Here is a 24,592-nt window from a genome sequence, read left to right on the forward strand (position 1 = left end):
CAAATAGGGCTTGTGCGTACTTCCTGCAGATGTCGAGATACCTGCACCTACGACACAGACAATCCGTTGTGATTCTCGTAACGTCGCAGCTAACTCCTCCAGCGAAGGCCGACCGGGACCTCTTGTCCTAGAAAGTTCCACACTCGCTTGCGCACCATTTGCCGTGGTATGGTCATTCAATCTTGGTTGGAGACATATGTTCAATCTATGCGCCGAATTCTCCGGGCTTACATTGACTGAAGTCAAGGGTGTATGCTCAGTACGATCGCCCTCTCTTATCTTAGAGACAATATGGCCCTGGTGGAATCTTTTATGCCTGTGAGCAATGACCTCTCCGATGAAAACCTTCTTGCCACCTTCCGAGTCACATGTTTCACAGATATAATGTGGTGTTTTCTTGTGACGTGTGATATTCTTGCTCTCCTGAATAGGGCATCGTGAACACCAACAAGGCTCGGGTTTGTTTCGACAGATTGAAGGGGTCGGCGGACGTGTAAGGGGTTGGGTGGTAAATGATGGATGGCAATGTTGCGATTGCAGCTTTCGAGGGGCGACCGCTTCACATTCTAGGCATTGGTAGTGAGGTAGATTGTCGTGTTTTTCTCGACGGCGAGTGGACTTTAGGCAGTTTGGATATAAGCATGGTTTCCTCACCATGGGTCTAATCCTAGATAGAGGTGGCAGATGAAGCAAGGGTGGCAGATGAGGAGAGGTGGCAGATGAGGAGAGGTGGCAGATGAGGAGAGGTGGCAGATGAGGAGAGGTGGCAGATGAGGAAAGGGTGGCAGATGAGGAGAAACGTAGCCTGGCTCGCTGCCTGTTAGCGCTCCAGCATTTCAACTTCGCAGAGAGAAATCAAATGACAGCAATAAAACACTTCACAGCCAGTAATTGCGAACTGGCCATTCCTGGTCTTGTTGGTTAGCGACACATGGCCGAAAGCTAAGGTAAAGAGCTACTATATTTGAGGTGCTATTGATAGAAGTACTGAACTCCAGCCTAATACGGCGAAATCTGTACCGGCTGACGTAGCGGGCCCGAGACAAACCATTCCTCCAACGGAACCCATTTGGCGATCTTCCTGATTCTGTACTGAGGTACAGCATGATTTGAGATCCTCTAGTCAATTCTTGAGCACGAATGCATTGAGCAAGCCTACCTGATCAACCAGTTGAGCCTTACAGACGGGTCAAGTCTGCCTCACATGTACAAACAACACTGTTACCGGACGAGCCCGCCGCTCTTCTCGCATATTATTACTCGAGATTCACGACCATCATGACCTTTTCATAAATCTTCTCCCTCTCTTCTATAGTCTCAGCTAGCCGAGGACTACGTCGACAATGCCGACGCCGGTTGGATTCCAGAGATGCTGCAAGTAGACCTTGATCCTGGATGTTTCTTCCGGGAGTCTAGAAAGCCCTAAATTTCGCCAGATAAAGGGTCGAGGTAGCGTCTTCGCGCTTCTCCATGATACTGTATATCTGGGCGTAAAGACTAGCGTTGCATTCTACTTAATATCGATGTGCATACGGGTTGAAAATCGAGGGCCCGACTTTGTCCTTCTGAAGCAGATTCTCCAATTTCACCTCAGCACCTGGTATACCTAGATCGTTCGAGGATATCCATCGATTAGTAGTCTCGAATACTCCGATTCGCCGTGGTCGTAACAGAACCTCAAGGACGAACCTAGTCCCTCGACACTAGGAGTAAGCTGTTCGTGAAGAAGGTTGCTAACCTCGATTAATTCTGGGGAGGTGCCGACACGGATTCCTTTAAGGCTGTCCGAGTGCTTAGAGTGACACTCTTATTTACTCTTGGACCTTCTCGAAACAAGCCATCACCAGCTAGGAACGAACCAACAGTTACGTAATTGAAGACAAAGGTGCCCCTGACGGAATGCAGTAACTGCGATTGCGGGAGGGGTGTGCAGACAGAACAGAGCACTCCGTCGCTCGACTTTCCACGTTGAAGCTCGATAAACAACATGGATTATCTCCGGGCGCTGGGGTGGCTAGGTGCTTCTGTTGGCCGACTGAAATCGCCGCGGTAGGATGTGAACCAGGTGTGAATCAGCCGGTGCACGAAGATATGATGCTGGTGGAGGCAGTGCGCTCGGTCAGGGCGCCATCGATAGGTATAAATATGGCCGTCCCCTCCCTGATTCTCTTCCTCTGTCCTTCGTCCTTTTCTTTTCTCTCCATTCTGAACCTTCCTTCTATCGTTGTGGTCCGTCATGCCCATCACTCGCCACCAGCTCATTAAGAATTCTCGACAGCTTCGCTCCGGCCGCTTCACCGCCAGGGACATAAGCAAAGCATCGCAATTATGGCGTGTTTGCAAATCGTCTTCATTGTCATCGCCAACGTCGAAACGATCTGAGAACGCGAGTCCGTCTGGTCGGACTCGACAAAGCAACCCGCATGATCGGGTTTCCGGTAACCACGCCCGAGGATGGGTAGCCCCCACGAGTGTTTTGCCAGAGCATGGAGACGTCAGTGACGGCATTAATGAAGCAGGTGCGTGTCTCAAGCAGCCATTATATTGCAACCATTAACAAGAGGAAGGAAACGACGGACATCGCGGCCCTGGCTTATCTCGGTGTGGCTCAAATCCGCTGGCCCCAGACCTCTCAATGTTGTTGCCATCGACGCTTCACCCATCCAACACGGATGCGGAAGAAGACAGCCCGAGTTCCACAATCCATGGACAAGAAATTCAGGGTGAGGCTCTCTACGTCGAAGGGGAGAGTTCCCTTCCTCATCTCGAGGATGTGGGACTTCCTCGGGATGGGGTCTGGGACCACGACGCGGCCTACGACTGCAGGTTTTGTTTCGACCACGGCGAAACCGAGTACCTTCTTGGGACGGCGGATCGGTGGATGCCTTCTAGCGACTTTGACGTCCCGGAAGCCGAAGCCGCATTGGAGGCTATGCTTAAAAAGCATAAGGACGATCCTTCCGAGTTCCAACCGCATTCACGACGTTGTCAAGCAGAATGCTGGGGCATTCTATACTCACATATATATAGCGTCCTCGATAAACGGGAAGACAGTGATAGAGTCTTATACCTGGTACGGTGGAAAGCTTGCTGGACTCCGGAGAGTCATATTGTCGAGAAAGATTGGATTGCGGCATCACTGGAGGCGAACAAGAATTGGCATTGCCGACGGAGCACACGGTTAAGGGGTTCATTTAATGACAGGAAGAAGAAGTAAGAGGAGATGATGGTGGTTGTGAATCTTGAATAAGGGAGCATACATGCGAGGCACTGCGTACAGTACACGTACTGACCGTTGTGCGCCAGCTATTTGATCTCTGACGCAGGGGATGCGTTTTACTGTATGGAAATCGCTTCGGCCAAATCTTCTGGTGACCGACACGTGACGATCGACAGACGTGTAAGCAACAGAAAATAGGTTCCTCAGGTCCCCTGTAGCCAGCTCCCTCTTTTCACAAGGAGTCTCGGCGCTATTTCACAAGGAATTTGGACCGGCTCCTTCCCTCCCTTCCAACCACTCGACACTAAACTACACCATGTTAGATCTCTTACGGAAGTCCCAGCTCTGACAACGTTGTGCCTCTGCCACTATTGAGCAAGTTTTCAGAATGCTAGCCGACCTTCTCTATCCAACCAAGAGTTTCCATGCATCAGATCTCCTTGCGAAATGGAACTACCCGTACTCTAGCATGCAAGCCATTCGTTACTGTAACTCTTTAAGAACTATTTGGAGGTCGAGATTTCCAAAGGGTTTTGGATCCCGCCTCGAAATGTTACGCTCCAACCTCGAACTTCGATGCTGCATCTCTTTCAAAAATCCCTCCACATCCGAAGGCCCTTCGTGCCAACTACTATCCTCGGGCTTATTCAGATCAAATTCGTAGGATCGAAAATAGCGGTTTGGCGTCTGCCAATAATCAGGGTAATGAGGTTGGTTGCAGGCCCATCCAGGTTGTTTCTTCCACTCAACTTGTGTAAGCTCGTGAAACAGTGCCCAGCCATTTTATTCCCAGTATTTTGACGCTCCGGCCACTGACCGATCACGTTCTTCATTGAATCCATCACAGACCAATCCGCCCATATATCTTGGTCTTTGAACCGTACCATGATAAATGCTTCCGCTCCACCTCTAAAGTTGGAGTAAAGTGAAGCTCGAAACTGGGTATTGTCTGGCAAAAGCTCCTTCAGGTTCCTCGCCAATAAAGGGTCAAACTCTTCTGTGTTCATCGACTCCCCACAGCCAGTTTCGATAAAACAGAACTTTGCCGCCATAGGACTAACACGTTTGTGGTTCTGTAACAACTTCAACACGGGTCAGTGTTCACGCAGCTCGAGTCAACATTGGCCTTATACTCACATTTTCCTCTATTCAACATAGTATTGGAGATACAAAATCTTATCTAGCGACCTTAACGGGGGAGGAGTGTCGCCTCAATATATCCTGACCGACTATAACGGATCTCCCTGCAAAACGGGATAACAAAAGGTCCCGGGAAGGCGGACCAAAAGCCCAAGAAACTTTGGCCCTCCAGGCCAACCAATCGGATCGCGTGTATCACGGTCGGGACATTATATCACCGGTCTGGATCGAAGGGGGAGCAACCTCACTAGTTTGTGGCCCGCTTCCTTTAACGGCGGGCTTAGAGGCATTTGCGGCAGGAAGATCCATGATCCACTCCGGGGATAGTGGTGCAGAAAGACACCGCGCCTCCCACTACTATTGCATCCACAGTCGAGGCGATCATCGGGGCCGTGTGGGAAGACTCCGGAAAGGATCTCGACCGGGTTAGGGTAGTGGTCAGAGCACTGGACCTCACTGAGTAGACTCGACGGCCTTGCACTAGCTGAAGCTGAGCATCGTCCAGGCGACCGTGCGGATCCCGACGGAACAGGTCCCAGAGGTCACGAAAGCACTTAAAAGCGGTGAGGTTGTGGATCTTGATGCCGTTTTCAAACACTTTTGGAGTGCCTGAGTCAACTCGAGAACGACTGCTGGCTCGTGGTGATTGATAATGTCGATCGAGAATATCGTGAACGAGGCACTCAGCCCGGCGCCTACGATATCGCACAATGCTTTCCCAGAGCAGATCACAGCTCGATTTTGGTGATGACTCGACTATGCGAGCTGGAACAATATGGTTCGGTGGGGAAGAAGCTTCAAAAGTGGATGGCGATCTTGCTAAGGCCATTTTCTGTCAATGTTGGCACCAAGCGTTGTTGTTACACAACCTTGTTGACGTGTCAACATTCTATTCGCGAAAGATGGAAGATGAATTGAACTGTCGATTCTACGCTGTCAAGAGGACTTTCAACTCGCTCTTTTTCGTGCTGGAAGAGCCGATTGCACGCGCAGCAAGCTCTACGCATTGAGCTCCAGTTGCGTATCGTGCGATCGCACCTTCGGCAGCGAAGAAGCCCTCAATCAACACTTTCGAGACTCTCCTGTGCATGTCTGGATTGTGAGACCATCGCTGTTTCGTAGCAGATTCCTGACGGGCCAATGCAGGAAGCCCTCTTGAGCCTATCAATTGACTTCATATCTTCCCAGCACAGATGATCTTTTAATCCGCGCCGAGTCGACTGGCAGAACAGAGCCATCGCGGACTGGATGTCTAGAATTGGTCAGTACCATTGTGCCGCTCCCATAAATGGTGGCCCAACGCTCTCTACATTTCGGTCGATGTCACGTACTCGACAAGGTTCGACAGACATCTTCGCGGCGGCTGAAGAGTGAGGTGGGGCCGTGACGAAGGAATCAGCTGGACGAATAGCGTCGATATGGCCCTCCTTGGACCCCCTTGCCTGGTGCTCCTGTGCGTGGTGTGTGGCAAGGATGCAGAAAGAGGATGCAGAAAGGCAGAACCGGGATGCGTATCGTCACGAGGGTTGCGCGTCCGCGGGCACCACATGACAGCCACAACAGGAGCCTAGTCTGTGACGGCAACCACAGTGACCCCTTTTGATACCTTGGATAGATTCCAAGGCAATCCACGAAATATTTGGGCACCCATTGCAGATCTGGAAAAACCACAGAGGCCGCTGTGGGAGTTCGATACCCTTACTACACCGAACACCCTTACTACATCAGCTCTGGCCGCAGTCAGCATCATCCCTTTGCCATTTCTCCATAGTGCGAGTTTTGCGAGCTGTTTTCACCCCCTGAGAGGCTGCGCAGACATGATGGAAGAACCTAAACCTGGTTTCGGTGACATACTGGGTCATCCGTCGTCAGGGATCAGGTACTGATCCTGTTATCCTGCGTGTCCCCTGGAAGGAGCCCTATCGAGTCAATCGCTTCATTTGGAAATCAGCTCAGTTGACGCCGTGTCCCTCATTGGGGCGGTTCATTGGTGGACGACGGGAATCATGGAAAAACAAAGCCCGCTGCTGGGACCGTGATGATGGAGGGTCACTGCCACGGAAGGACTCAAGCTGCGTAAATGTAGATTGCACCTCGCATATTGTTGACAGCTTTTCTCATGGGAGTATTGTCTGTAGAGATTGATTGGCGACACGATCCACGTCACGCCTCTGTCCTCATTTGTAAGCCAGCACTACAATCCTACCCAAATTGCCACAATTGCACAGCTACAATGACGGAATGTTTTGCCCAATCCACCGGATTTGCATATTACTAGATCCTGCTGCAAAACGTCTGGCAGAACGAGTTGGAGGCCACCGCGAGGGCCTGTCTTTCTCGGAGCACATCCACATTCAAGCGGTATCTGCAGAAGTATGAGAAATGCTGGAACATTGATCCGCGACGATCATACCAACTCCAGGAGTATCAGCATCGTACGCTATACACGTCTTAGAATCTATCCTATACCCGGCGTGAGGGAATAGCTGACGAAACGCCTTTGTGGCTGCGGGGAATGATTCTTGGAGTACGCACACCCTGCGTGCACGACTGGACCATGGTGCCGCCGAACACGGCGATCGATCCGCAGCGCTATTGATACGCCCTCAACTCCGTGGCTGCATGGATTGACGAGGATGACTGGGACTCTCTAGGATACCTCAAGTCGCTCCAGGAAGCATTCGCTAGCAGCCACTGGCACCGAACGATAATAGGGGAGGGATGAGGAGCGAAAACTCTGAGTAGGAGCGCACGGGCCACAAATCCGTTGAGGTAATTGTGGCCCGTGCACGCCATAACCAAGGGACAACTTATTGTCTGCTCGAAATAGTCTTTACACGTAGGGGTTCCCATTATCCCCGAGCCTCACTCTGAATCTGGTAAGTAGATTTGAAGGATAAGCATCTTCCAAGGTAGTCTTCTACATCCAAAAGATACTACATTATTTTAGAAGGGTCTAGTTACGCAATTCTAAGTTATCGTGAAGCGATATCCCCGAGCCTGACTTTGAATCCGCCGAGAAGGATAAGCATCTTTCAGGGTAGTCAATTATCATCTATATTCATCTACGTCCCCAAGACACTGCGTTTTTTAGAAGGTCTAGTACACAATTCTAAGTTATCGTGAAGCGATGGCTAAGGTTTTAGGAGTAAGGACACCCACTCTCAGCTGCATCGACTCGTCATCATAATTTCGGTGCGAAGTTGCTTAGATTGAAGCTGAAACAATTCGTAGTTCAGACCTAGAAGTTTATTGTTTTTTGTTTGCCATTATATATCGAGCACGCAGCTATATAGTGATTAAGAGCTTATGGAGCAATCAAAGATCATGTAGTATCAACTGATTGGAAAATCTCGAATCTTGGATAAGCGTTTTATGGTCGCCGATGAGTCTCGGTCTAGCTATTTGCTATTGATTCGTCAGCATATCATGACTCGCACCATATATAGAAGACCAGTAGACAGTTAGTCACTTCCAGCCCGGTAGACTACCAAGGCTGCGAAAGTTTGTTGAATCAAGTAGGCGGAGTATCATAGCTTCGCAGCGCCTTTCTTCACAATGGCTTCTTCTAGTGGAGACCTAGTAAAAACAATAGCCTCTCCCTGCCATAGTTCTCTGTGTCGTTATATAGAATCCATTATCGTGTGAAACATAGGCGCCAGTGTCTATCTTACGCCTAGCAGACGCTTACTCGTTCTCCGTAGTCCGCCCTTTTCAAGGACGGAAATCATGTGATCTTGCAGCCTGCGACGTCACGTGTCACGACCACGCCAGAGGTCGCCCAGCGCGTCCGATCGTTGTAAGTCACACCCCCTGGCACGCTGAGTGACTTCATTGACTGATTTCACTGACTCCTACTAGTCTCTGGGGGGTCTTCTGGGTCGACGTTAGCACGCCGTCTTTGGCGGAGAACGGATTTCTCGACATCGCCCACCGACTTCAGATCTCTGCATCGACGTGGGAGTATGGGTGTCATGGGCTCGCCAACATTTCGCGACCGTGGATATTGGTGCTGGATAATGCGGATGACCCCAACGTCGATTACCAGGCCCACTTCCCACCCGGCTCGTCTGGCGTGCTGGTGCTGACATCGCGCAATGCGGAATGCAAGCAGTATGCCACCGCCGATTTCGTGGCTTTGGAAGGGCTCTCACCAAATGAGGCGACACAACTCTTATTGAAAGCAGCCGATGTTGCTAGCGACCAACGTCCTCTGCTGGAAGACGATGCGCGAGGGGTGGCGACCTTACTCCAATCACATCCTCTCGCCCTGATCCAGGCCGGAGTGTACGTAGGGCGAGGGCACTGCACTTTAGAGGAGTACCCTAAAGTGTATGAGCGTCAACGGAAGCGACTGCTCAAGTTCCGGCCGTCGCAAGCCCAATCGCGGTATCGGGACGTGTACGCGACGTTTGAAGCGTCGGTGGAGATCTTACAAGCGAGCCAGACACAGTCGTCGCGAGATGCACTGGAGTTGCTGCCCCTCCTGGCCATGTGTGGGCCGAGTCAATTACCGTTATTCGTCTTTGAAGCGGCATGGAACGGAGCGCAAAAGATACCAAAGGATGAATCTGCAAACGAGGTCGATCATCGACTGACAGCATGGCACATGTCTCGTCTACCCTCACTTATGCAAGCCAGTGAAGATGCGTGGGATTCGTTTCGGCTCGGGGAGGCTGTCAATTCCCTAAGAGCTTTCGCGCTGGTGTCGACCACCGTGGACAATGGATATATGCGTGGATCCATGCATCCCTTGGTGCATGCGTGGGCGCGGGACCGTCAAGATGAGCGGCAACAGCACGAGTCCTGGATCGCCATGGGGTGTGTCGTGGCGGCGTCGCGTAGTGAGCGCGAGATGTGGCGAGTGCACGGGCGGCACCTAAAGCCTCAACTTCAAGCGTGCACTTATCACCAAGGCACCGCAACGCTGCACCTGTATACTCACCATCTGACCGCGCCCAAGGCCCCTGGAGAACCTCCCGAGTATCTACTCAAATAGGGGGGTATCAAACGACGCACGACAGGTAAACATTCGTGAAAGGAGCCGGTGGTCTACGCAACAACCGAGATCGTGCCAAAACCAATCGAGACGATTGCATTGATCACGCCAATCAGATAGCCCGACGCGCACCTGCTGATACTTCGTCAACCACATTGAGGAGCAGCCGTACGTCTCTATCAGTGCTTCAAGAAGACGAACCCGATACTTCGGCTGATGAAATACTCACCGAGCAAATAACTGCCAAGCGCACGAGACATACTGCTCTAGAGAAATCAAGGCACCCTGCTATTATACCCACAGCAGCGCCCTACTCACCCACGCGTCTCAGTCATGAGTCTACGATATCTCGGCAGAACATGACAAATGCACAATATGTGCAATCTAATGCACGTTCATGGCACCCAACTGAGGATGGCAAAAGTAGGAGGCAAATCAGGCCTACACAGAAGGTGCTAGATAACTCTTACGTTGATGGGTTTCGCGACCGGAGACGATGAGGTAGCTATGAGTTTCCAGATCTGATCAATCTAAGCAATCTCGGTCTTCTGGAAGGACTAGTCAGTGTGCATGTAGGGACCCTTTACTGAAAGAAACCACTAACGCAATTGACAGAGTTCTTCGTCATCCGTTGACCAGGATCAAGGCTTTATCAACCGTCCGACGGGCCGTACACCCCTTGCGAGGTTGTGAACAATGCAGGGGGCTCAAAACAAGAAGGATCGCTCCAGGGTTCGACGTGTGGTTACATTGGATAGTTGGGTACCTTGTCTCTCAAGGCTGTGGCGGCGTTTGCCTATGGTATCCTGCGAAGTAGAGGACATTTAGAGTGGCGTCAAGTAGAAAATTCAAGGTCTGAGTGAGTATAACGTCAAGTCACAAGGATTCTATCCCTTAAGGTAAGCCAGTAGAAGAGGAAAGGTGGTGGCTCTTGTAGTTTGTCTGAACTTAGCTGCCAGCAATTACAGGGCGATATGCTTGTTTATATCGTGCACTGTAGGAAATCCCGGAACCCTGCACGGATCTGGAAGGATGTGTCGAGCTGCGTAGACGTCAGTCATGCCTAGAATGCACACGCGAATTGAGTGTTGTAGCAATGTAGGTTAATTCCCTCATTCGTACTTGTTGCAGCACCGACGTTTTCGTACAATGTATCAGCGGGCTAACAGCGAGAAGGAGTAAATGACGGAAATATAGTAACAATAGGCTAGGCGAGCCATACAATGATCAACACCTACTATGAAGTTTCCGAAATTTAAGCACAAGAGTCAGGACTTAAAACCGCTCAGAGTAAAGCGAGAAGCGAACCGGATACGCAGCACTATGCCGGACCTACGAGCCGTGGCGGCACTAGGAACCATCACACTTCCCTTGTCATACTACTTGCGAGCTTCCACCGAAGAACCCTCCGCAGGCGGAAAACCAATGCCTAGATGCCCTTGAATGCTTGCATACCTGCATGTGCCTAATAGTTGAGGATGCCGTGCTGTTACATCACGGATAGGAGTACTACCCGGAGCCCAGTAATCGGGCTGGCCGTAGATTGCAAGCCCCAGGTCGGTCATGTAGACGATATTCCCTCGCTCACCCGTACCGAGGAGAAAGTTTTCAGGCTTGATATCCCGATGAAGGTATTGGTTCGAATGAAGAGTCTCAAATCGATGAAGCAATTGGTCAGCGAGCATTAGTGTCGTCTTCAACGAGAACTGGTTGCCACAATATCGGAATAAGTCTTCCAAGTTCGGCCCGAGCAGCTCAAAAACCAAAACCGTGAAGCCATCTTGCTGTCCGTGCCAGTACACCTGAGGAAACCCCGGTTTTCCGGCCAGAGATTGATAGATTCGCGCTTCTTCTCTAAGCAAAGATGGCTCAACGCTGTGATGTTCGAATTTCATGGCGACCTCGTCGCCGGTCTCGGCATCACGGCCAGTTGAATCGTCAGATCTGTGTCAAGCCGTGGACGACATGGATGCGGCCATACCTAGATACACATTGCCAAAAGAACCAGATCCCAGTTTTCGCACTAAATGATATCTGCTGCCGATAGCTATGTCCTGCACACGCCGCACGAAGCTGTCCATGCTGTGGTTGTTGGTCCTTCGTCGACGCCATCTCTCGTAATGGTTTAATCCTCTGGCGCTCGCGACACCTTCCGCCAAGCACGTCGACCTTGGGCCATGGTTGCCTAATTACTCCGCATCAGCCCCCAAAATCACGCAGAATGAGCCTGACACGCTAACACCTCTCGGTGGCCTCTGGACCAATTAACCATTCCTTAGCGCCCGACTTCTGAAATCGTGTCTCGACCTCCATCCAACGCAGACATTCGGCCTGTCCATTGACTGGATGCGACGTGCTGCATCGATGACCTGCCACACCTGCATCTCAACATGCAGCCGTGCTCACCTGCCGCGCTATATTGTATCCTCTTTTGAGGCCACCTCATCACACCTTTACCCTCGAGCCTTTCTCTCTTCCGCACTCATGTTCGTCCTGGAAGAGCCCAAGTCGAGAAAACGACCACGGTCCTCGCACGAACCTGTGGATCTCGAGCCGGAGCCGATAGCAAAGAAACAAAAGTCTCTTTCGCAAAGCCGTGACCTCCCTCGCCATCGTCCTCCCAGCTACTGGGACACGCTGTCCAGAAGACGATTGAGTCGCGGCGCTCTCCGAGAGTTTGACCGCAGGAACATTCAAGAGAAGGAGCTTGGGGCCCACGAACAGAAAGCTTTGGCTATAGATGATTGCCGGTTCGTGGAATTTCATCTACCTCGGTATCAGCAGTGTCACAGCCATCAGCAAAACCAAGGAAGGCGGCTCCCCCGGCATGATGTTGATGGTCTTCTACGCATTTGGTATTGAATGCTGACAAACGAGACACTTTGTAGATCTCCTTTATGCAGACCATCAGAAAGTATGACGAGATTACGGTATGGGAAGACCTAGACATGCCAATCATGTTTATCACGCCTCCCATTTGCATCTACAGCTGTTGGCCAGATCTTAGGGTTCGTGCCTTTTATGAGACTGGAGGGTGGCTGGCATCGATCATCGAGAGCCAATTATTTGCAGGCAACAATGCCGACAGGAGGCGGGAAGTGTGAAAGGTCGATCGTTGGCTGGTATTGGCACACCGCTGAGCGAACACAGCACTGGTCTGCAGATGCCTCACCGGTTGAGAGGCACAGTTGCTGCCTGTCCGGCGACCGTTATGACGACCACGCTTGAGAGTCAGTTGACCGCTGGGGTCGAAGAGCCTTCCTGCTCACACGCGAGCAGTTTCCTTGAAACTTTGCGTCCCGTTGAGTTAGCAGGCGTGTCCAATTCAGCTTCCGAAGGGTCACGTTCTGCCCGCGGGTCTGGTGCAGTTCCTGCTTCAGGCTGTGGCTCGTCCAGTATGGCATCTGCCCCGGGTGCTGGGTTGACTGCTAGATCCATGGGGGCATCGTCGAACTCGAAATTCAACCGGTGTTTCCTCGAGAACTTCCTTCGCATATGCCACTCGTTGACTATTCTTTCGTGCTTCTGATGCATGTCACCTGTCTCATCTGGCTCTCTTTTTCCTCGGGGTACTGGATCTGGACGTTGAGAATCCCGAAAATCATGACATATGAGGTCTCGTTCAACTGTTTGGGAATTTATGCGCCGCCCGTCAATGCATCCCTCCTGATTATTCCCGCCTTCGAAAGAATCGTGAACGGTGAATTTGCAATCGCCCTTCCCCGCGTGGATCGTAACGCCTTTTTAGACGTGTCTAGAAGGAGCAATGAGAAGCCTGGTCGGCTAGGCCCTAGGGTAGAGATGAAACAGCGTACACTCCTTGTTTACAAGGCTATATCCTTATTTTGTCAAAACGTTTGATATTTTGGTGTAGAGAAGAAGAGCCAACGATCAGCTGGGATGCATTTTCGAACAGGGTGTTTTATAGCGGTCTGGCTTACAGGAGCCTGATCAGCGTCCTGCCGCAGTCGCTATCACCATGACTTCTTCGCACACTTCGTCCTATCTACGAGATCCAGTTGAATGTGCGAACTTCTGCCGGAAAACAACAATGAACGATTCCTCTCCTCATCCTCTCGGCCTTCAGCAACGTACCAACCAACGCTTTAGTCCCATTGCAAGTCCTGACTGATACGGACGTCGCGCAATGGATCCTCTGTCAATGGCCGCCAGCATTGTTGCTGTGCTACAGCTCACATCAAGCCTGGTAGACTATATCAACGAGACGAGAAATGCAACGGCAGAGCAAAAGAAGGTGGCCATCGAGGCCAGTAATCTCTACAGTCTTCTCACGCTCTACGCTATCGAATCGAAGAAGGCCGGTCGGAGAACGCTTGGTTCAATCAGGTGAAACTGTTGGGAGTTACAAATGGTCCACTCGACCAATTCCAAGTTGTTCTTGAGACCATGGTAAAAGAGTTGTCGACGTCGAGGAAAAGAGATCAGTTCAAAGCAGCACTGTTGTGGAAGTTTACCAAGAAGGAAGTGGAAGATGCATTGGCTCGTATCGAGCGGTTGAAGTTGCTCATCAACTGCGCCTTGACAAATGACTTGATGTGCGTGCATTTCCCTCAGCAGAGAGGTGGGTTACTGACCACGCAGGACATTGTCGAAAGCGATCCACTATGATTTGGGGTCGGTCAAACATCAGGTGCATGGTGGCCGTTCGCGAGAAAGATTTCAAGGTGATATGACGAACTTCGCAACTTTAGCACGAATGGACATACCGCAACATGCAACGCGACATCGTAACTGGTCTCCCACAGCTGATTATTTCCGTCGAATGCGTCATTCTCATGGCCAGATCTTACATCGCTTTCAAATCCAAGGAGTATCGAGAACATATAATGAACTGGTCGCCAGCATCCCACTTCCATTGGTGGGCGTGCCTTTACGACCTCTCAGCTCTCTTTACCGGGATGACACCCACTTCATCCCACAGCCGAACGCGGATAGAATGAGTACCGAATGCCTTGTCCGTAATTCTTTCATCCGTTCTGAAATGCTTCAAGCCATCCGTGTATTCGGATATGGAGCATGCATTAACGGCTATAACGACGGATTGAAACGGCGTGCAGGAAGTCCAAGGAAGTAGGATTTCCGACGTTCTGTGGTTAATCCCGAGAAAGGTACAGCGTTCCCATGTGGAAGTCGAGTGTTACTGCAAAGACAGCAAGGCGATCAGATGCAACTCTAAATGAATCTATTAACACATTTGGGAACAATCCTAGAGCAACTTACTTGGTCATACCGCGGAATCCATACGTGTGCTCGAATGGTCACGCAACTGACTGTGAATGCGAATTATAATGTTCTTACAATCGGCCCTGTTGAGATTTCGGCGTCGCTTCATTTCCAACTCATATTGTTTGATCACAGTCGTTTTCAGGGTCACACAACTTGAAGGCTTGCTTCGCTATGCTTGAAATCAAGTGGGTAATGACAATCTTCTTGGCTAATTTTCTTCTCCCCAAGTCATTAACCAGCGATATGAACAGCTCCTGGCTTGGCCAGGACCTCTGTCCCAGCTGAACCCAAACTAACGCGACAGACCAGGCAAGACAGCTTGATGTGCGCCAGACGAGATTCCCCCAGAGATAAGGTGGTAACACCAGGATTAGATTCCACTTGAGCCCCCAGAACATTTCGAATCCAGTCGTCGCAGCAAGGCTGATGTCCTAGGAGCGAAGCTTTATCCTCCTGGGTTATTAAAGTCTTGGCATTATTGGGCCAATAACTTCCACTTATTATAGTATACTGACGCTACTATATCCTTATGCTTTCACACTAACTTAGAGTCATACTCATTTAATTCTACGTTGCTTAAATACGGCGGCCAATATAGTATAGTTCGTCTTTCCGGTTATACCTTATAGCGATCCTACAATCTACAATCGATTTACGGAACTTCACGCTACTATTTCGCAATAGTATAGTTTAGGCATAATCTTTATAGTCGTAGTATGATAGACTTTTCGAGTTCTACGCTAGGCCCTTCGAGCTCTCCTCTCACCTCTAGCCTTTTTCTATGTCGAATGGCTTGCAGCAAGTTTAAGACGTACTTTTCTAACGACGGTAATAAGCGAATTCGATATTATTTTCGTCGTGTTATATATTACGGTAAATACGATATATATAAGTATAAAGGTGAACGATCTCGCCGAGGTTGCCATACGAAGTGGAATACTCGCCACTATTAACTTGGTCTCACTTCTAGTGGGTATTTAACTTAGCGATATAGTAGACTTTCTCGGCATTACTCTTTAGATACCGAAAATCATATATCGATAGATTAGTTATATAACGCTACTAGAAGCGACGATCTATATTATAGCTAGAGCATTGACTACGGGATTACCATAGAATTCGCTAGTAAAATCTAGAATCGTTGTAAGTCTATATTATTAGGACGAAATACAATGGAAACTAACTCTTTTTTATACTTCGGTAGCACTTACCTTTACGGCTCTACTAACGATCCTAGGTACGCGTCGTCGTTTCTACGAGTGTTTTTTAGCCTTGCATATTTTGATAACGGGGGTGGCAGTATCCGCTCTATGGCGTCATCTCTCTAGTCGCCAATTCGAAGCTCGATTTTACGTACTAGGGGGTGTTGTTTTCTGGGCCAGTTGGCTCCTTAGTTGGCAATCTTGCATCTAAATGTCTAAGCGTGCAACGTTATGAGAAAGCAATGATGACAACTTTAGAGGAAGGCAGAAAGAGGCGATAACGATGCGCCAGTCTGCCAATCAGCGGTGATATATCGATAAGCCCGCCCTCGGCCGTGCGTCCAAGTAGGTTCGAATAACAAATTCGAAGTTCGGGACCATGAATACGAGATCCAATTTTTCGCTCGATATCGTTCATTTATTTTCTTAATTTTCTTTACCGGATAGCTTGCTTACCAGGCCAGCACTGACATGACACATGATTCTGAGCGTGATCCCAGTCCTGTCCTATCATGGCGTCTTCGGATCAGCGTAAAAACAACTCGACTATCCCGCCAATAGGATTAGCTAGTGTTCTTATTCTGTCTATGAGGTGTTTAACAATATAGCAATAATCGCCGGGCCATAGGCCCTTAACCAATGACATCGTATTTCTAGTTTGCCTGATATGGCTTCCTAGGATTCTTCGAGATAAGCTCGAAGAAGGGAGGCGGAAGTTATATCTCCTCGAAGTCCACCACGTTCGTAGTATATATCCTGTAGATCTTTATAATAGCGTGAGAGTAGTTTCAGGTCCTGAGAATATGGGAAAATAATGATCAGTCAAGTCTGCCCATCCAATTCTTCGATACTCATGGTCTCCTTGTCCACTAGGCAGCACGACCATAGCACCGATATACCATCGATGGTCCTCTGTATTTTTTGACTGTTTGTTATATGTGTATTTCTTCCACTGTATCCATTTGAGGCATGTCACCGTCACTTCCTGTGATTCAGCAGTAGGAGCGTCCGCAATCGTGTCGAAGAGGACAATCTCGCGGCTACCATCCATGTCGGGCGAGCGAATCGGCACCCTGACGTCGACAGATGCTGGCTCGTAGGTGCATCGGGATGGTGGCTGCGACCTGCCGATTTTTGGATACCTAGTCCTGCCTGATCTCTGAATTCGGAGGCTTCCTAACGTGCCCGTCAGGGTGAGGCTGTGTTGAAATTGGGGCCCGGTGGCATTGTCGATGCTGACTGTGACCGCGTTCTCACAAACTTGAGCATGTCTGCCCGGGCGGAAGCACAACATGACGTTGCAAGACGCCCATGACCATGAAGGCGCCCTACCTATCCGCTCCTCAGGCGGTTGGAGGCTAAAGTAGTCGGCAGCCCAGGCAAGCTGTGGCACCAGATCCGAGCGCCACACACCTGACAGTACTCTTGTCCAGGGTTAGCTGATGCAATTCGATTTGCTATGCCTTTGACAGCGGGCAACTTGTCAGTCTGCTGCGTCAAACGTTTGCTGGAGTACTCGGTCAATATATCTATCCATCCTTTTCTGTCGTATCTCCGCTGCCAACTTCCCTCCCCCATGTAGGAGATAACTTCACTAAGCAAAGGCAGGGGAGTTTCGATAAAAGTTGCGCATTCTGATTCGTACTCCGACGCATGAGTCTCCGGACATTCCCAGAACAAGGCATCTTGCGTCCAGAAGAGGACTCTGGAGGACAACATCCGTTCTTGAAGGACCCAACCACGCTTGCTCAACGGGGAATTCTCCACAGCTACATTCCAGAACGGCAATTTGGGCTCCAGCACAAAAGGCTCCCTCGATGAATGCGCGTGTGGATCCGGTCTCAAGGTGTAACTGGTCATAGGCCACCGAGCAGCTTCTCTTCTCATATATAGCCCGCCATTATTATGCTCTGCACCGCTGGCGGCAATCGTGCAAAACGAGTTGGTATAGATTTGGTCCATCAGAGGGATTTGCGTCTCCCAATCTCCAGAGTCTTTGCCTGTAGCCTGTATAATGCATAGAGCGTCAATCCACAAATAGCGGACAGACAGTTCCCTGGCCAAGACGATTGCATCTAGAAAGGTCCTCGGCAGCGACGCGGGTTCTATCTGCAGAAGTCTTTCGTCGTGGTTGGCCGATGTCGTGCGCTCGGGATGTTCCCCTGGACCCCAACAGCAATGGCACACCATCACGAGCGGAACGCAGGAGGTTCACCAGAGAGTATTAAAAACAAGCGCACGACAACCCCATCTTCACAGGCGGTAGAGAGAGCGCCAGATTTGAGTGGCCATCGGAAGCGAGGGAACAGGCACGAACCTCGACGAGCTTGTGGGGCTCATCCTGAACCGCAAGGGGACCAGACCATCACGCATCAGACCAGCCTCATCGAGAAGCAGAACAACACCATCGAGGTCATCCGAGCTGAGATGGCAGACGTTAAAGAAGAACAGCAAAACCTCATGAGACAAAATGCCGAATTGCAGGAGCAAGTCTTTTCCCTGCAGTCACAAGTCAGCGCCATCACAGCGTCTTTTCCTCCCACGCGATCATGGGCATCGGTCGCGGGATACCCAAGCAGAGGAGGGCCCGCGCCACTCACACAGAACGCGACGGCCTCCACCGATAACCACGACGCGAGACGGGTCCTCGGGCCTTTGGCCACCACGGATGTGCTGTACTGCGTGGTCGATACCTCGAGAGTCGCGGAAGAAGACACCGATAAACCTCACCAGGCGCGATTAGGGCAGCCGTGGAAAAAGAGATGCGAGCCACGCATGGACAAGACAATTGGCGCTGCCGGGCAGTAGCCAGAGATGCCAGAAACACGAGCCGAGTTAGAATCGCATGCAGGAATGAAAACGAACAACAGATGGTGACGCAAATAGCAGAGACGAAGATTGCCCTCGGCACCAGAGTCCTGAGAGACGAACTCTACCCGATCAAGGTGGAGAATGTCAACCGGCTGGCGGTCCTGGATGAACATGGAGAAATTCGGAGCGGAGCAGCAGAGTCCTTTGGCCGGGAGAACGAGACAACGGTGGCCAAGGTGGCATGGCTGAGTAAAAAAAACGTCGCCAAGGCTTTTGGCTCGATGGTGGTATACCTCACGAAAGGCAGCGACGCTAGTCGCCTTCTGCGGGAGGGTTTCTTCCATGTCGCGGCAGAGTCCGGCTATACGGGGGTGTTCGAACGACGGCCCCAGCTAGAGCAGTGTTTCAATTGCCAGGAGCTCGGTCACAAGGCATTCCGGTGCAAGAACGCCCAGAAATGCGCGAGGTGCGCCGGGGGAGGCCATCGCCACAGCGAATGCACCGAGCTCGTCGTGAGACGTGTCCCGTGTGGAGGTCCACACGAATCGTTCAGCCGAAGCTGCCGAAAACTCTACCCATCCCGACATGAGTAAAGCATTTCGTATGACCCAGCTTAATGTGAGAAAACAAAGCGAGGTACATGAACAAGGCGAGGTACATGACAGCCTGATGACTGACGAGGAGTTACGAAGTGCAGCGGTCCTAGCAATCCAGGAACCTCATGCAAGGAGAATCCAGGGCCGACTCTTAACCACACCTATGAGTCACCACAAGTGGACCAAGATGGTCCCCTCTGTATGGAGAGAAGGGAGACGGCCAATCCGGAGCATGTTATGGGCCAACAAAGAGGTGGAAGCGGAACAGGTGCAGATTGAGTCCCCGGACTTGATGGCAGCAGTGGTCAGACTCGCGGACCGGCTGATCCTAGTGGTATCGGTCTACGTGCCGGGAGAAAACCCGCAGGCTCTTCGGGAGACATGTGCCAGCCTGCGCAAGGCGGTGGCCGGTGTGAGGAGGGACGCAGGCGCTGTGGTTGAGGTGCTAATTGCAGGAGATTTCAATCGACATGACCAGCTCTGGGGAGGAGACGACGTTTCTCTAGAGAGCCAGGGCGAAGGCGATCGGATTATTGACCTGATGAGCGACTTCGCCCTGAGTAGCTTACTCCGACGTGGGACGAAGACGTGGCACGGAGGAGAGTACGAAACCACGATTGACCTGGTCCTTGCTTCCGAGGAACTGACGGCATCAACCGTTAAATGCTCGATATACGGCACTGAAAATGGATCTGATCATCGTGCGATAGAGACAGTCTTTGACGTCTCGGTCCCAACACCAAAGCGGCAGGTACGGATTCTGCTCAAGAACGCACCTTGGAAGGAAATCAATGCCAGAATCGCAGAAAGGCTGCATACCAGGCCATCCGAAGGAACAGTGCAGGCCAAGACAGATGCACTGATGTCAGCCGTGCTGGAGGCTGTACATGCTCTCACACCGAAGGCTCGGCCGTCGCCCTTCACCAAGCGATGGTGGACGACCGATTTGACGCAACTACGGCTCATCCACACGTACTGGAGAAACCGCGCCCGGAGCGAGCGCCGGGCAGGGCAAATCGTCGTCAGCCTCGAGGAGACAGCAAGGGCCGCCGCAAAGTAGTACCACGACGCCATTCGACAACAAAAGAAAAAGCACTGGAATGAATTTCTAGCAGACAACGACAACACCTGGAAGGCCGCGAAGTATCTTAAATCGGGTGACGACAGCGCATTTGGGAGAGTCCCGCAGTTAGTGAGACAGGGTGGAACCGTCACAAGTAACCAAGAGGAACAGGCTTAAGAGCTACTCACTACCTTCTTTCCTCCCCAACCAGGAGGCATCGAGGACGCACAGATGCACATGGTGTCAAACTTTGTGATCTGCCCATTATGCAAGGAGCTGTGATGGCTGTGGTGCCATCCGATGATCAAACAATGGTGACTCTTCATGCATGACCTATTAGCTAGCTCAACATGGTTGATACAACGTCTCATGCTCGCTTTCAAGCATGAAAGCACCCTCAGGTTTCTTTATTTGACTCCGTCGCCTCCCATACTTAAAGAAGAAGTATTGTTCTACTATTTGTGTTCCACAATGTATCACCATCTCGGTAACGATGTGGTTTGTTACATCTATAACGACGTGTCACTTATGCAGCCACCCGGGACTCTGTGCCACATATGCAAGGAGGTTTGAATCAATTGAAATCGACCTGTTATTTTTGGATGAGGTATGTGGTTCATAAGTACTGCCCATTTTCCAGGTGTCAGTGTCTTCCTCACTCACTCGAGATTTTCCTGGGCCTTTATGATGCAGTCTGATCTTGACCCCAGTCTTCATACTTCGGGTTTGTCGACACCCACGAGGATGCCGTGATGCTGATCCAGGCGTGCGTCCGAGGCAGTCTGCAAGTGATCAAAAGACGACCTACCTCGTCAGAACGACCTTCTGTCGCACAAAGCGGACAGATCTTCATCTACGAGGAAAAGTCATCCGGCATTCAGCGTTGGACTGATGGGCGGCATTGGAGCTCGAGTCGCATCTTGGGTGAATTTCTCATATACGGAGAGCGATCAGCTGCGCAAAATCAATCACACAACACGGAAAATGACAAACCATCTCTGCCGGTGAAGGATGGCTTGGACGCTGGGCACCAACGGCTTTATGGCCCACTGGTGAACTTTAGGAACATCGAACCCGAAAGCCTGATCAAGAAAACCATCACTGTCAAAAGCAATGACGACTCTGGCGCAATTTGGCACTTGGTGTCTTACTACCGGCCTGTTGATGTTCTCCAAGGCCGGTTGCAAACCCCAAAGATGAACCAGGACTTCATTCTGCATCCGAGGCAGCCACCAAGAAATTCAATACCGTACGGAAACTCGTATGACGGCCACCGAGCTGGGGAAAGCAGCTTATCGCCAACGACACACCTCTGGAACCGTTTCCATCATGCTCAACCGGACTGGGCCGTATTGAAAGAGTCTGGTTGTTACCAGATCGATTCCCGCCAGGATCCGTTTTCAGAACTTGTGAATTTCGATCACGCTGCCATACCTTGGTCGACTGATGGCCTGTTGGATCCAAGCCTATTCCGGTATGACATATGCAGTGCTGACGGCAGTTTTGTGTGGTAGCGCCTCAATTCAGGCGGTTGTGGCCAAGATATGATATGCGGAAGGCGAAAGAGAGACATCGACGGCGTTGGAATTGAGGTGGATGGGTCCCGGAGGAGGCCATGGTTTGATGCTGACGGTCCCAGCGAAGGTCCCGATGATGGTCAAGCCAATCAATAATCGAAACCAATTCTGCATTTGAGAAACCGACCTCTTTGGAATCATGTTGACGGGGGCTTCGGGATCGCATATGCCGTCTCGGCAAAAGGTTGCAGAAGGGACCTATGAGGTCCAGAAACAGGGGCCCTCAAGGCAAGAAAATTGACGGAGCCAAAAGTGGGGAATCGTCATCAACTCCTTTTTTGGCCCACCGCTACATTTAGACATGGGATGGTGCATAGTAGCTCCCTAAGTTTCGTGGTTGAGGGCGCTTGGTGTTCGCCTCATAGAATTTCTGATCATTAAATTGAAGTCGACCACCATGAGACGTCAACCATATTTCTCTAGCAGCATATCACCTAGCGGGGTGTTTAGCTCGGTAACTTACGTGCTGCAACGCCAGTCGAGAAGGATATATCATGATAGATTGTGCTTTTCGAGGGAACCGAGTTGCACTCGAACCGTCTCGCAGTGATGGTCGAGGATGTAATGCATTTTAGCGCCTTGGCATTATTCCCCGTGATTTCTCCGCCAGGATGTTGTCGGTAACGCGGAAAGGCGGCAAGAGCCCAGTGCGGGGTCCAGGGAAGCTTGCAAGTAGAGGTGCCGTAATATTTCCCCCTAACCATTGGAGTACAAGTCTGTTTTAAAAACCAGCACCAAGCTTCGCGTGAAAACGCACAGACAACGGTGCCTCAAACTCCTGCAGCAATTACCCTAATGCATCACGAGCGCCTAAGATGTTTAAGAATAAAGGTGGTGGAGATGTCTATATCCTCGCACGTGACCATAATGCGTCGACAAGGTCCTCCGTGTGGAAACCCACCCTGTTAGATGACTAACGAATTTCAAGGCTCACCGCCCAGCACTTCTTGATGACGACAAGGATAGGCGGCCTGTTGCTGCCTCAGTTAGAGCCAACAGCTCAGAAGCCGGGCGCGAAGAGCGCAAACGTAGCGACTGGTAATGCGTATGTTCAACCACGGCGGATCCTGATTTCATTTTCTCCTTGCCTACCTCTTATTCTCCATTTAGCTCCGAGCCTTCTTGTTCCCTAGAAGATTGCAGCTCGAACTGATTCTGTTCTCCTTGATGTGTTCACAGAATATGGGGTGCATACGCTGCCGTCGAGTACCCAAATGCGCAAGTCATTGGCTTGGACATCTCAGACCAACAGTTTCCACCAGCATGGACGTTGCCCAAGAATTTGCCGCTCGATATTTGCAACATCTTGCGACCCTTGCCGCAGAACCTGATGGGATATTTCGATACTATAAATGTCCGCCTCCTGGCACCGGGTTTATCGGACAGGAGAGACTTCTTGACGGCAATTGAACGTTTTTCTGAACTTTTAAGTAAAGTCTCCCCATCAGCAATCCGTTCCACTTTTACCTACAGCTGTTACATGGCCTCTAACAAAAAAGTCTACAGAGCCCGGGGGGTACCTCCAGTGGTGCGACATACACTTTCCGGCTTGGCAAACACTTGACGAGTCCCTTGTCATCGATGACAAAAGTTTCCCCAGGTTTGCCGAATCGCTCGACGAAGTCCTGGAAGGCGGAATCTCCAGCCGCATGTTTGAGCTCGGAGACCTTGTAACGGAAAATCCACGGAAGTGAGCAAACACGAGCCACCGATCTTACCATGGTTGCTCGAGTATGAGACCAGTCGCGCAGTCAAAACGTTCTCCCAAATGCTTCTAACGGCCAGAATGACTCTTGCTCACCGTGAACGAGAAAAGTTGGCGCTGGCTGATGAAGCGCAAAGACAGGTGGACGAGTATCTGAGGAAACAGGGACTCATGATTCTCAGAACGAAAGTGATAATAGCGAAGAAGGCTGAGGTCTAGGTCACGTCGCCCCTAGGGAAAACTGGCTGAAAACCTCGAACGTGGATTTGCAACGAGGTGATCAGCCTACAGATTTGTATTGCAAAATTTGTGCGAGCGATACAACGCGTGAGTGGTCAGCGATGGATGAGATATTTGGGAGTAAGGCCACCTTTTCTCAGCTGTTTCGACACGTCATCATAATTTGGGTTCGAACTTGTGTTGGCTGAAATAACTTGTAGTCTCGCGGTTGGGTGCAGAAATAAGAGCGGTAGCAGTCCCCAGCACAGACAATGGTAAGAAGAGTATGTGGGCCTGACATTGAGGCATGAAAGTGCATTTTCATCTGGTTTCGAGAAGTTCAAGGGGAGAACTAGCAGCATGAGAAATTTGGAAGGAATGTTAAATTGTTTGGACGCGGCCAACTGTAAACAGCTTTGCCAATAAAACTGGGAAACCAGGTGGGAATGAAGGCTGCTCCGAGCCATAGTCTGTTAAATACATTTGAAGATGACTAGTCTCCTTTCACACCTAGGTATGACACCAAGCAACCGGGCGTTGGGCATTACCAATATTCAGACACATCGACAGTTCAGTAGATACTCAGCATCTTTAGTCGCTGTTTGCCATTCGGTGCTATATATGTGACCTCGCGGCTCGCCTTATGAGCTGCTATAGTCCCAAGTGCTCATTTTTGTTAATGAGAGCACATGTAGTTGAAAGTCCAGAAACCTGCAACCACGTGCCATAGCTAGCTACTTAGCCGCCGTTTTGCTATAATCATGTTTTTTCACAATCTTGCCCTTGTCATTCCGACCACAAGAGACTGACGCC

At 50.6% G+C, this 24,592-nt stretch overlaps 6 protein-coding genes across 6 annotated transcripts; 5 read left to right on the top strand and 1 right to left on the bottom strand.

Moving 5' to 3' along the window:
- Positions 1–2,236: 2,236 nt before the first annotated feature.
- Positions 2,237–3,217, top strand: PV06_11648 (uncharacterized protein; the record flags this gene model as incomplete). Its single annotated transcript, XM_016413358.1, has 2 exons — positions 2,237–2,519; positions 2,562–3,217. The coding sequence occupies 2 exons, from the start codon at positions 2,237–2,239 to the stop codon at positions 3,215–3,217; spliced, it is 939 nt and encodes a 312-aa protein (XP_016256256.1).
- A 4,701-nt stretch (positions 3,218–7,918) lies between these two features.
- Positions 7,919–9,359, top strand: PV06_11649 (uncharacterized protein; the record flags this gene model as incomplete). Its single annotated transcript, XM_016413359.1, has 3 exons — positions 7,919–7,942; positions 8,065–8,159; positions 8,222–9,359. The coding sequence occupies 3 exons, from the start codon at positions 7,919–7,921 to the stop codon at positions 9,357–9,359; spliced, it is 1,257 nt and encodes a 418-aa protein (XP_016256257.1).
- Positions 9,360–10,738: 1,379 nt separating this feature from the next.
- Positions 10,739–11,440, bottom strand: PV06_11650 (uncharacterized protein; the record flags this gene model as incomplete). Its single annotated transcript, XM_016413360.1, has 2 exons — positions 10,739–11,303; positions 11,349–11,440. 2 exons carry the CDS (start codon positions 11,438–11,440, stop codon positions 10,739–10,741), a joined length of 657 nt encoding a protein of 218 aa, XP_016256258.1.
- A 247-nt stretch (positions 11,441–11,687) lies between these two features.
- PV06_11651 (uncharacterized protein) lies at positions 11,688–12,228 on the top strand (the record flags this gene model as incomplete). Its single annotated transcript, XM_016413361.1, has 2 exons — positions 11,688–12,109; positions 12,141–12,228. The coding sequence occupies exons 1-2, from the start codon at positions 11,706–11,708 to the stop codon at positions 12,226–12,228; spliced, it is 492 nt and encodes a 163-aa protein (XP_016256259.1). The 5' UTR covers positions 11,688–11,705.
- A 294-nt stretch (positions 12,229–12,522) lies between these two features.
- Positions 12,523–12,888, top strand: PV06_11652 (uncharacterized protein; the record flags this gene model as incomplete). The annotated part of the gene is made up of 1 exon (XM_016413362.1): positions 12,523–12,888. The coding sequence occupies one exon, from the start codon at positions 12,523–12,525 to the stop codon at positions 12,886–12,888; it is 366 nt and encodes a 121-aa protein (XP_016256260.1).
- A 618-nt stretch (positions 12,889–13,506) lies between these two features.
- Positions 13,507–14,454, top strand: PV06_11653 (uncharacterized protein; the record flags this gene model as incomplete). Its single annotated transcript, XM_016413363.1, has 3 exons — positions 13,507–13,681; positions 13,753–13,915; positions 13,962–14,454. The coding sequence occupies 3 exons, from the start codon at positions 13,507–13,509 to the stop codon at positions 14,452–14,454; spliced, it is 831 nt and encodes a 276-aa protein (XP_016256261.1).
- Positions 14,455–24,592: the final 10,138 nt, after the last annotated feature.

Source organism: Exophiala oligosperma (assembly GCF_000835515.1).
Source record: "Exophiala oligosperma strain CBS 72588 unplaced genomic scaffold supercont1.48, whole genome shotgun sequence".
NCBI classification, from domain to species: domain Eukaryota; kingdom Fungi; phylum Ascomycota; class Eurotiomycetes; order Chaetothyriales; family Herpotrichiellaceae; genus Exophiala; species Exophiala oligosperma.